This window comes from Nelumbo nucifera, chromosome 2 (assembly GCF_055504915.1).
Source record: "Nelumbo nucifera cultivar China Antique chromosome 2, China Antique-T2T, whole genome shotgun sequence".
Lineage (NCBI taxonomy): Eukaryota > Viridiplantae > Streptophyta > Magnoliopsida > Proteales > Nelumbonaceae > Nelumbo > Nelumbo nucifera.
In genome coordinates, this window is record NC_142650.1 from 57,821,506 (window position 1) to 57,835,050 (window position 13,545).

The 13,545-nt window shown below is 36.4% G+C and overlaps 1 protein-coding gene across 1 annotated transcript; it reads right to left on the minus strand.

Annotated features, from left to right (window-relative positions):
- Positions 1-5,913: 5,913 nt before the first annotated feature.
- Positions 5,914-8,202, minus strand: LOC104586191 (putative 2-oxoglutarate-dependent dioxygenase SLC1). The gene is made up of 5 exons (XM_010243348.3): positions 8,093-8,202; positions 7,688-7,986; positions 7,333-7,580; positions 6,839-7,181; positions 5,914-6,718 (listed from the first exon to the last, which is right to left on the minus strand). Exons 2-5 carry the CDS (start codon positions 7,961-7,963, stop codon positions 6,467-6,469), a joined length of 1,119 nt encoding a protein of 372 aa, XP_010241650.1. The 5' UTR covers positions 7,964-7,986; positions 8,093-8,202; the 3' UTR covers positions 5,914-6,466.
- Between the last annotated feature and the right edge of the window lie 5,343 nt (positions 8,203-13,545).

The window sequence follows — 13,545 nt, forward strand, 5'->3', positions numbered from 1 at the left end:
GAATCGGAATGGTCTATTCCCATAATCAGTTTGATTTAGACAGGAATGAGAATGGAAATTGGAATCAGCTGGAATGAGACTTCATTCCAAAGGGAGGGGCAGGGAATAGCCATTCCCTCAAATGGGGGAATGCCATTCCAGCAGGAATGGGAATGTGCCAATTCCACCAAACAGTTGGAATCGAAATAGCCCATTCGATTTTGATTCTAGACCCCTATTCCTGTGAAACAAACGGTGCCTTAATTTTGTGATTAAAAGAAAACAAATACCAGAAAATAGCATTTTTTTTTCAAAACCATTCATTTTCCTACATTTCAAGTGCAACCAAACAGAGCCTTTAATTAGTAAAAAAATTATAATGGGGAAACTTCATTATAGGCTAAGGGGCTCTTAAAGTAATCTCGGTCTTCTGACCTGACACCTTCTCCCAAATTTAGAGGATTGATGTCCTAGATTAAAAGGGTGGTGGAGTGGAAACAGGAGGCCCATTAAACCCACGATACCTGGACCAGTTAATAGGATTTAGGTCCAATATCTATGGGCTCAATGATATTGGGATAATGGGATCCAATTTGTGCCTGTAGATTTAAGAGCCATTAGGAATAAGGCCCAATGTAGGACCCAATTGGCAGATAACCAGATTGAAAACATACTAAGTATATAAATATTGTTGAAATTTATAGAACGGACTTTCTTTGTTCAATTACTTCTTAATTCACTTGTTCCAAGGTTTAATGTATTGATACGTATAGCATCAAGGTTTTTAAAACCGGATCCGACAGGGAACCGTTCTGAGTCTGGTTTTCAAGTTGAATGGTCCTATCATCTAGTCCGAATGAATGGCCCACTCTGACAAAAAAGTAAAAAAATTTAAAAATATTAAAAAACCCAAAAAACCACCAAAACCCATTCCCAAGTTGAATGATTTGACAGTTCGAACGTACTGACCAAATCAACGATTTTTTGTCAAATACCGGTTTTAGGGTAAAACGAAACCAGTCAGACCCGGTTTTTCTAGTCTGACCGTCCGGTATGTATAGCATTATATAGTGCATACCATATTGGTATCAAAGGTCACCGATACTCAAGATAAAGATACAGAGAGTTAGGGGATATTGACAGCTTCAACTGCTAATAGTCGTCCTAATAAATCCATTTATAAAAAAAAAGTATCGACCATTCAAAGTGCACGATATGCATTTTTTCTGTTTTTTGTATACTGTGTGTTGATATTTTAGACCTTGTGTCCCACATGATGTATAGAGGATTTGGACGACCATTACATGGGTTTGACCTAAATCTCCCCATAGGTAGCGTCTTGTGGGTGGTAAATCCGGTTTCATACAATTTCACCAATACAATTTGTGAATTATTTCTAAAATCCATGAAGGCGCTATGCACATGTACAAGGAAATATTAACCATGTATGATATTATAGTATTTGGATTTAACTTTATCTTTATATATGGAGCTAATTTTAGGGAGAGTCAAATTCTTTGACAAGTAGATGCAATTTTTTCCACTTTAATTAATAACAGTAGCAATACCTACCTATAGACAATATTACCTATAAACAAATTTTCATCAACATACATGCAGATTTACCAATAGACAATTTTCTTATATCTTTGATCTTTGATTTATTCGTTTCCAAATTAAGCATCATGAGTAGTTTTGGGAGTACTTTGGAGTATCATAATCAATGAAGATTTGATTAGAGTTGGTTATATAGTTATAGTTTTCATACTGCAGCTAATCTAATCATCTATTATTCTTAACATGTACAGGGGCAAACATGAATTAATTAATGGAAATTAACCTATACTTCCTATATTCTACAGTTTTACTTATTTATCTTCTCATATGAGCCTTAACTTTCGAAATATTTTCTCAAAATTTCTATCAAAATGGTAATTAATGCACAATGGGATTTGTTAAGTATTCTCTAGTGTTGATATAATGTGAGGGGGTGGATAAGGGGTGTTCTTGTAGCTTGAAACTGAAACCATCTTGGCTCTTGCATGTCCCATTGACGCTAAAGCATGCATTATTTGCTTTTCAAGAAGGGATTTTTCTCCCCAAACAGCTGCAGCTGATGAATTCTGTGTTTGTTTTTGTTTTTAAGGAGACTATAATTCCTTGGATATATCCATTCCTGTTGGAGAATTCTATTTCCTTTCCTTGGCGAGTCGTATATGATTTTTGCTGATGCAGTGGTATGATCAACAGGGACCATATAAGGTGCCTCACACCCATTCTGATAAATTCTCCCCTGGTCTTAATTAGCTCTACTTTTACATGAAAATTCTCTGTTGAGCTTGGTTGAATGGGATGAGCTTAAGGGCTATTTTCAAGAAAGAAGGAAGAAACCATGCATCTTATCAAAGATATTAATTTGGAGTCTGTTGGGAGACAAGAAGTGGAATCCCCCACCACAACAATTTATATTATTAGAGGTAGATTTATTCGAACTAGGGGCCGAGGCCGAATCCCCACCAGAAATGTACAAACCAGTGGGTAGATTCAACTTGTGGCGCTTATCCTACCTGTTTTGAGCATGTACTATTGTATGGAGAGAGAGAGAGAGAGAGAGAGAGAGAGGTGCAACTAATTACATTGTATTTGAGAATAAGAACAAGAGAGTGATTACTGCACCATGCATGTAGACAGTCTAACAAGAAACGATCTAGCTACTTACTAGTTGGATTATGGATGGATCATTATTTTGTTGGCCTCACAAAGAAAGGAAATCAATATTGTCTCTGAAATTACTCAAACAGTTTTTAACAGTCGAATTCAATGTAGGACTGATGGTCACACTGACATGGCGTGCACCCAATAATATGTACAGAGACATTTTGGGCCACATCAACATGCATGCACATGCACTCTCTGTACCAAGAATTGTTGCTTCATACATATTAGGTGGATACATATGATTTTGTAGAGATGAGTTAGCCCCGGTGAATTAATGCATGGTTCTCTCTATAATTCCTTATACTCTCTCTCTCTGTGCCTCCATGATTTCGTGGGCTTAATGGAATGTTTAAGATGACCCAGTTAATGAGTTTTGATGTCCATTTTCTACTTCTTGCCAGAGGTACCCACTGATTTGGTTGAATTCCTTGCACTAATGAGGGATTCTAGAGCTCACCCCACCCTGGGCCTGGCTGCTAAGAGCATCAGAGCAGATCCAAATGTATTTCATAGGCTCTGGGTTCAGTCTAGTTCCTGAGGCAGCAGACTACCAGACAACACTTGGGCTGACAGCGACTGGAACATGGCTAGCTGATCCATCATTCAGTGGTTCATATCAAACAAGCCTCCTGTGCCCAACCCACTGCTTTTGTGACTACAGTCCTCTACCACTTTGCAGGCTATTTGTTCCCCAATAATTTGTCCAAAAAAACTTTTCTTTTTTGTCTTTCCATTAAGCTATTTGTCTAAAAACATTGAATTGGTCATCACCAGAGAGAATCAATTTTCTGTCATGAGGAATCTCCTTCGGTGTACCGATTCAATAGAAAGAGAGGTCAAGGGGGTAGGGGCCTGGGGGTTGCTACACTCTTTTTCATTTATTCCATGTGTATGGTCGTCCATTTAGAAGACCAAAGTTGCACCTTAACCCTTAAAAAAGTCCCTCAGAGTGTGACCTGAGATTCTAGTGTATAGACAAAACATGCCTAAACAACCAATCAAATATGACCATATGAGAAGCCATCAAATAAAATTTGTGGTTCAAATGATCAGAATAAATTGCCAAAAAAAAAGAGAATAAGTTTTACCCTACATTATCTCAGCATCTGATCCCAATTGTCAGACCTTCAATACATTAAGGTTATGTTTGGTTTGAAGGAAAAGGTAAGGAAACCTTTACAAATCTTATATATATAAGTTTCCCTACTTTTTCCTTCAAACCAAACACAGCCTAATTTATGGATTTTTCCAAAGTGCTCCGCCTTAATTGCCATCTGGAAATCATGTTCTGAATTTTTATATATGCTCACACTTCCTAATTCAAAGAAAACTATGATGAATTGTTTGTGTCAATTTGACTATTAGCCACCTACTTTACAAGACAATATGACATAGAGCCTGATAATGAAATATCATGGTGTCCTTTGTTCTATCTTTTTCATTTGTTATAGAAAGTATGTGTTTTCCGGCCCCCCCCGTCTCTTCACCTTTGTTTCTTTAATATTTTTCTTCATTAATTCTTTATGTAAATGTGTATGTATGTATTTTTGTGTGTATATAGGTATATATATGTATGCATACCCTCATTGGAGGAAAGTTTCTATATATAAATACATCCACGAGATGTGAAGTTGCGGGCATTAGATTAAACATCTATTTTTTTGAAGTCTTAAAATATTTCATTCATTCAAGAGATTGATACAAAGAGATGCCAACAAGGCCAATTAAAGTGCAAAGACAAATCTCAAGAAGAACAAAATAAAAAGATGGATGTAGGAGAATCAAAAGAACTTCTACAACCTGCAATCAAAGCAAGGTGACTTAAAATCACCAACAAAAGTGGATAAATACATCTCCAAACCACCCTAACTGGAGAGCATAACTGATAGGGCAGGTTTCCAAATCCATAAGCCAAGATCTGTAACTTTCGCCCACTCCGAACCAATCCGCAAAGAAGCCAGAACTATAACTGTCAATCAGCACACTGGAAGAACTGTTATTGCCATCCTAGACGCTGGAGAACTAAAGCTACCTTCCAAAACGCTGGGAACGGCAATGCACGTGGCAGCTTCCATCGGTGGTTAATGCAGAAAGGATTCTAGAGAAGAAACTCCCAATCAAAACGTCCGTAGAAAGATCGAACAGACTGACAGATGGGAACCTGGGGAGAACAGAAGGGAATAGGGGAGAACTAAAAGGAGAACAAACAAAAAACAAAACGAATAGAGGGCAAACGAACAACCAAAGGGCAAACGAAACAAACAAAGGGCAAACGAACAGAACAAAGAGAGAAACAGAAAAAAGCTGCTTCACAGTGGTTTCACGCAGAATGTTCCACATAACAGTTTAAACATCTATTTTCATCACAAAAAAGAAAAAGATTAGACATATTGGGGATCGTAGAATTGAAACTGTTACAACGCGGTTGATAAAAGCAATTACTTTACATGCATGATCAACCCTAGAACTCAGGAAATTTCTTTTAGTTCTGTGTTTGTTTGGTTGCAGTACAAATTTCATTTGCACCGGTGTAAATGCATGGGAGTGCGAAAAGACGATACTAGTGTAAATTCTAGTTTACTTTTATAATTTAAATTGCACTTTATTTTATTTGTTTGTGAGAAGTAAAATAAAGTGACCTCCACTTTAAATAAAAGAGAATAGAGGTAGGAGGGGAATTATATATCTTCCTAGGAATAAGATAGGATGCAACATGATGCAATCCCTAAAAGAATTGAAGTAAAAGAAAGGTGTACTAATTTTGCATCAGTTTTTGGGATACAATATTTGCACTGCCAGTGGAGTGCAAAAAAATATATATTTGTGTATATATATATATACAAATTTTGTATCAGGCAAGAATGCAAATCATAATTACAAATAAGCAAAACTGAACGATGGGGTGATCCTCCATATTAATTTCCCATTAGCATGAAGGAGATAATATGATAAATATTTCCTTCAAAATTAATCGGTGATTATTTTGTTCTAATTTGACTTTAAAATCTAAATGCTTTGAACTTCACATGAGCATTCAGCATTAATAGTCAAATTAAATCCCTGTTTGCTGAGATTATATTTTGGTGCCTTGAGGTCAATGGTGTTGAATATTGATCCAGAATTAACTATATATGTAAGAAACCTGCTATGTGCTTTGCTTGGTTGGGACAAAATTAAAAAAGATATTTTCTACCATCTTATTGAATATTACTACATCATCATCAATATATAGAATTTAAATTCAAATAAAAAAGAAAATTAACATAAAGTACTGAAAAACTTTAGACCTTGTATATATAATTAAATATCCACTCTCTTGGTCAATGCATATGGATCAATAGGAGTCAAGTGTCGGCCATTGGGCTGTGGAGATAACAACTCTGATCAACCTTTTGAAAGTACATCTGAATTGTTATTTGTAGGATATATCTTGTACTTAATTCCTCTCATTACCAGAACATCAAGCTCAACTCAACTAAGGACGGCCATGGTTGTAGGTTGTAACTAGCTGCTAGTGTTGAGACAAACTGATTAGTTAGCAGATAATCATGAATCTTTGCAGTATTGATACAAGTGTTAAGAAGGAAAACAAGATTTGAAGAAGAAAATAATAATGGCTGTCATTATCCATTAATTGCTCTGACTCTTTCTCTCTCTTATTAGATTTATCTGGACTTTCTCCACCTTTCAATGAACCATTTGCTACTGCTGGTTGTTTGGTTGTACAAAAGTCAAGCTACGTCGGCCTTTTCTTTTGGGTTGCCATTTCTCAAACTGAAGTCAACTTCCTGGATTCTAGGAAATTCTTCCTCTTTGGCTCACAAGATGATACGTACTCAAGAAAAGAAGAAAAGTCAGTATCCTTGTAACGCCTCGGATTAGCCTCATCGACCAGCTTGGATGATGGCCGAACCACTCTGTCGAAGCCAAAGCTGTGCAAAGAAGCAACCGACATGCGAGACTTAGAAGAGTTCACAAGAACTCTATGCAACACACTCTTGTATCTGCCATTGCTGAATATCTGGAGCCCAATTAACCAGACAATTACAGGCACCAGAGTTAGAAAAGAAGATGGTGAATTAAAAAGTTCAATCCCTGAAAAACTATGAAATCGAATACTATTAATTATTAATGGACCAACCTCGAGATGGTCTCCGACGTTGACAACGAAAGAGTTGGGGAGTGGCTCAACAGTCACCCATTTTCCTTGGGACTGTATCTGAAGGCCCTCGACCTCATCCTGGAGGAGAATTGTTAAGAAGCCATAGTCAGAATGCGGTGGCATGCCGAGCGTTAGATCCGGTTGGGGACACGATGGGTAGCAGTTGACAACCATGAGATGGCTCCCATCTTGGAATTCCTTCCAGACATTGTCTTCGTCTTCTTTCATGGTGGTTCCCACCAGTCCTAAGCTCTCTAGGACGGCTTCCACAAGCTTGATATACAAGAATTTGGCTTGTTGGGAGTATGTAACTGCTGCTTCCCTGTTCACATTTATTTTATTATTACTACTGTTAGCATTTACACAAACAATTTCTTATTCAATTCAGTAGGTAACCATGGACTCTGAACTCCAATTAAAAATTCAAAAATTCACACAAGAGAGAGAGAGCATCTAAGCTGTCTTCTCATCACCTTAAATCAGCAGGAGAAGTAGGCCAATAAGGAAGAACATCAGAGAGAGGATTGCAGACTAGCTTCAAAAAGTCTCGCCAGCAAAACACACCATCGTTCTTCTGATTAAAGCTGGTTCCATATCGAACAGGTGCACTCATGTCGGCAGACATGTACTTGGCTCTATCCTCGAAGGGGAGATCAAAGAACCTTTTGCACGCATCGATCATCTTCTGTATAACACCCATGGGAATGCCATGGTTTGTCACCTGCAATTAATCTACCATGATGAGCTTCCTGTCTCTGAATGACCAACTTAGTAGTTCACAGCAACTAAATCATTTAAACTGACTGAAATTTAAAGCTGATTGTCCACCTGAAAGAACCCATATTCTTCACAGGCTTTCGCCAGGTTCTTTAGAACTTGGGACCTCTCAGGACCTTGCAATTGAGCGAAATCGATAATGGGCAGCTTGAGATTGAGGTCATGAAGGTTCTGTCGCTCATTCAGATTGGGCCGGTCTGAAACAGGCAGAATATATTTTCTGGGAACGCTTGTGATCCCGTTCTCACATAGATGCCTGACTCCTTTCTGGTATCGAGTATTATCGATTGATGGATCATCTTCCCTTCGACTCATTACAGGTGACATGAATACAAAATATAACCTTCTACCTGTCAAATGTTTGCAGAGAGATTCATTTCAACAAAACAAATCAGGAAACCAGAAATGCAATAATTTAACATGGGCATGGAGATTTGGACTAACAACTATAATTACCTTAAGCCTCAGAGAGAGAGAGAGAGAGAGAGACGTATGAGTGATTTGAGAAAAGCGGTATATTTATAGGAGAAGATGAATGTTGTTGTACAGTGGAAGGTATTCTGAAATCCGTCATCGGCTTTAGGAATCCAGAGGACCGATTCCAGATAATGAAACCGTTGACTAAGTTTGGTCAGAACAAGAGGTGGTGGGGGCAAACAGAGGGAATTGGAAACACATGACGTAGTCTCTACTCCAACCTGCTTTTCTTATTGTCTCAAGCAATAACAGATTTACATGTGGGAATTATTCTAGATTAGCCAGCGGATTGGACTTCAAATATTACCGTCTACCATATATGTATGTGAGTCTGTAGGTATGATTCTAGCAGTCTAGAGCTACTTGTCAGAAAAACTCTACAAACAGTATTCATCTCTCTCTCTCCTGCATGAGTTGGTAGGAATTTGGGAAGCAGAAATGTATAGCACATAGATTGGTATTAGCCAATGTTTTCGAACCGTAGTTGATCCGAACGGTCGGACCGTTTGGATCGAAAACCGTTTAGGCAACCAGTTTTGTTTTATCCTAAATCCGGTTTTTGGTAAAAAAACTGTTGAATTATTCAACGAACCATTGATCCAGACGGTTTGACTGTTAAACCGTTCGATCCAAAGAACGGTTTGCGGTTTATTACTTTTGTTAAAACAAGAATGAAAAGAGAAGAAGATCTCTCAGATCTGAGATCTAATAGAGAGAGATCAATTGAGGGATGTGTGAGACAGTGAGAGAGATCTGGAAGAGTAGTCTAGACTCTAGACTACAAATCTGCGAGAGAGATAGAATGAGATCTGAGACTGAGAAATCTCAGATCTACTTTCATTGCCAATTCGCCACCATTGCCGCTGCTGTTGCCGTTGTACTTCACCATTGCTGTCGCCATTGCCGTAACTGTTGCCACTGTAAGTCGCTGTCGTCGTTGCCGTTTCGGCCTGCAAGTGACCTCCTCCTCCTCTTTCTTCTTCTTCTTCTTCTAAACTCTTTCAGCCGTTGACAACTTCTCAAATCTCTCTCATTCTCAAATAGTCAAACCTTATTTCTCTTATATTTATATGCATTTTACCCTAATATTTCAATCTAATGGATAAGATGGTATATCACTTATTAAAATATTTAAACCATTTGAACCGTTTAATCTGAATGATTGAACCGCTGACCCAAAAACCGGTGGTCAGATGGATTTCGTTTTCGAATTGGTTTTTAAAACCTTGATACGTATTAGCACGTGAATTGCACTTGGGTAGAACACGACGGATTTCTAGTACAAGCAAAGATAAAAGAATGATGACATGGGAATAGTCAAAAGTACAAAACAATCTATACTAGGCAAATAGAAATTTGCTACATATAAAGATTTTATGTTAATATAGAAATATAGTTTCAGAATATATATTGCAATTTGTGGTTAATGGGTCTTTATTGTTTGTCAAATTTTCATTAAATATGAATTAAATACATAATATTTAGTTATTTAACAAAATATTGATTGATAGAATACAGCTATTGAAGGCGGATAGATCATATAGATATGTGCAATGTTATCTGTTGCACATAAGACCCATTCTTCGTGGACTATTCATTAATTAAGGTTGGGTTTGGACCAGGTGAGTACAATGAACTTGTGAGAAATGGGTGATTAAGATATTAGTGAAAGTAGTTATTTAAAAGGGGGCATCAACCAGCTTATTTCCTAACTATATAATTAATTTGTTGTTGATAGATATATACATGAAACTGTGTGCCCCTTTTTAGCTTAGGTCAGGTTTTCTAGCTATTAGGCACGAGTGACCTACGCCTACGTACCCTAACCACTAAGTCAATTCCCCAAATCACAAGCCAGCACTGTAGTAACTTGTGGTGGTCGTGGTGCCAAGCTGGTCTACAGTTTTCTCCCTCTTATGCCATTTTGTCCTTTTGTACTCCATTCATTGCACGGTTAGAATCCACATCATCACCTTCTGCTTATTGTACATGTAACTAATATACTATATGATTTTCCCCTCCTTCCATCTCACTTGTGGGGAATCTCTCTATATATCTATTTATCTGTCTATATATTAACTTAAATATATTATTATTAGTCTATATTTACAATCCTATATCTTTGTACTTTGTACTTTGGATATATTATAATTAGTTTGTTTGTACTTGTATATATATGCATGCCTATGATGATAATTATTCATAACTTGTACATTTGATATATATATATATATATATTCTATCACCATTTAATTCCCACAGGATGACAGGATGATTACTCTAATAGCCATGTGTCTCTGCATGTATCTGAGAGAGGTCTAGAGAGAGAGAGAGAGGTCGGCAGCAATGTGTTTTTTTTTGAGTGTCTTCTTCTGTTATGAGTTATGAGCAGGGATTAGAAGGAGTAGGTAGGTTGTGATTTCATTGTCAACACAGGTTTTTGATGGACAAGTTCAAATCACATTATTGTTGTTATCTTGTCAGGGTGATAGCAGAGAAGATAGCCTTTTTATGTTTTTGGGATAATCAAAGTAAAAAGGGATGACCTATCATAATGTGACACTAATACAACCACCAACCTTTTCTAGGAAAAAAAAGGGTTAACCCACAAAACACAATGCATTTAATCCTTTGATAGTAGCATGCATTAATTGACCCGACCATCATCAATAAGTCTCCTGTGAATTAATCTTAATTTATTAGCGAGCTAATGAAAAAGAAGATCGCAAATTATTTATTATTTTTAGCAACTAAAATATATAAACTTAAGGCAAAAATTTGCATTTCCATGATACAGATCAATATGCATTTAGAACCGTAAATGATAGTATTGCCACCATGAGCAATTTAATGTTGCAGATGCCACACATGGAACTATTAACATTACTGCATTGATTTTGCAAACATTTGGGAATTGGGATGTAACATTACAGAGTTCATGCGTGTTGTAATATTTACGGGTCAGGTGCGTATATATTTGCATTGTATCCTGAGAAATCATCCATAAATGATAACGTTTTATATCTTAATTAAAATCTTTATATTAGAGAATGAGAAATTGTAATTGTTCTTTTTCCGCTTGCTTTCTTCTATCTTCTCTCCTTAACTTAAAAGCCCCTAAACATATATGGTCGAGAAAGCTTGACCAGCTACCTTGGTTATTTAGTAAGTGAGAGGGGAATAGATCTCAATCCCAGGTTGGCAAAGCCGATTATAGATATGCCGCCACTGAGAACTGATAAGGAAATTAGGGTTTGGGACGTGTACAGTATGATTGCAGATTTATCGCAGTTGACACTGATTTGTGAGCAGGTTTGAAAATTTCTTTCTGTGCCATAAAATATGCAAATATAAGAATATCTAAGTAACCCATATGAGCTCAAGCACAAAAATATCTCAGATTTACCATGTCACACTGGATTATTGAAGTAATGAATCCATTAGGAGTGCTGCATGGGAGGTAATAAAAGCGAACCTAACGATGGAAGTAAGTGAATTTATACCTATAAGCCTAACTAGCAGCCTCGTAAGTGAATTTAGACCTATAAACTTAACTAGCAGTCTCTACAAAGTCATAGCCAAAGTGTTGGTGGTTCGTCTACAAGAAGTTGTTGTGAAGGTGATATTCAAGATCAAATGTGTCTTTGTTAGGGGAAGACAAATTACCAAAGAGTAGGGGTATCCATGGTATTCGAAAATTTGATTTCGAATTCAAGATTCGACAAAATTGAATCAAATTCGAATATCTAAGTGGTCGAATTCGGATAATCTATTCATACTGAATAGCTAATCGGATTCGAATTCGGATATGACCTGATTCGATTCAATAAATATCCGAATTCGACCTATTACTTAATTCTTATATATAATATATAAAATTTTTAAATTTTTTATAGAATTTATATATATATATATAATTAAATTATATAAATAATATATATATTTATACACTTTATATAAATAAAATATTTATTTTGTATATTTATTAATTACTTAAAATAATTGATTAGTCAAATTTGAATAAAATCAAATATTCAAGTATTTAATCGAATTTTAATTTTCAATATCCGTCGGATATCGAATTTTTTAATTGGATTCGAATTCGGATATTGTCTGATGTGATTCAAATTTAATCCATTTACACCCCTATCGATGACATCCTAATTCCAAATGGGTGGGTGTGTGAAAGACAGAAAAAAAAGTGGCAAGGTAGGAGTCGTGATTAAGTTGGACCTCGAAAAAGTGTATGACAGGATAAATTAGAATGCTTTGGAAATGGTTATGAGACTGAAAGGCCTGAGATAAGTGGATCAAGTTGGTAATGGGCTGTGTTAAGAATTTGTGATTCTCAGTTTTAGTAAATGGGGAACCTAAAGGGTACTTCAAAGCCTCGAGGGGTATTAGACAGGGGTGTCTATTGTCACTGTTCCTTTTCACTCTTGTTGATGACATCTTTAGTTGTTTGTTGGATAAGGGAGCCAGCTTACAACTCCTCAAAGGTTTTAAAGTCGGCATAGATAGATTACCCATTACCCATTATTCATTTGTAGTATGTGGATGACACTATGTTGTTTCTTGAGGCGGATGTAAAAGGGTTGGAACAACTAAAGTGAGTCATTAGTTGTTTTGGAGCCATTTCAGCTTTGCAAATTATTTTTCAAAAAGCAGTTTAGCTTTAATCAATACTCCTCTAGAATCAACGTCGATGCTAGATGGAATCTTGGGGTGTGGGACCGACGATTGTCCAATTACTTATCTAGGGATGCCTGAGGTGGAAATCCAAAAAGCCTACAATTCTGGGAGCCAATAGTGAAAAGTGTAAAAATAGATTAGCTTTGTGGAAGGAGAATTACCTTTCAAAGGGGGAAGCTAATCCTCGTCAAGGCAGTACTCGCAAACCTTCCTACTTTATATCAGTGTTCAAAGCTCCAATTAAAGTTCTCGACAAGATAAAAAAAAAACTTCAGAGAGATTTTCTTTGGGAGGGTGGTATAAGCAAGGGAAATCACTTATGCTGCGTTTGGAAATGATAAAAATAAGTGTGAATGTAAATATGTAAAGTGTAAAACGGTTCATATAAATTTCAAAGTTAAGTTAGTTTTGCACCAACAAATTTATCTTCTTACCAAGCAGAGTTTTAGCTGTAATGGATGCAAATACGAATTCCAATAAAGTATACATCATTTTTTTTATCAAAAGCCCACTTGAATGCAAATTTACTTATTTTTTATTGATGTACTTTTACATCTTATTATCAATGTAAATATGCATTGGAAAATGCATTTTTTCTCATTTGTCAATGCATAAATGTAATGTTGCCAAACATAGGCAAAAGTGAATACCCTTAACTGGGATTTACACTCCATTTGTATTATTTCCAAATGCAGCCTTAGTGAAATGGGAGGTGGTATGCAAATCTAGAAAAAGAGGTT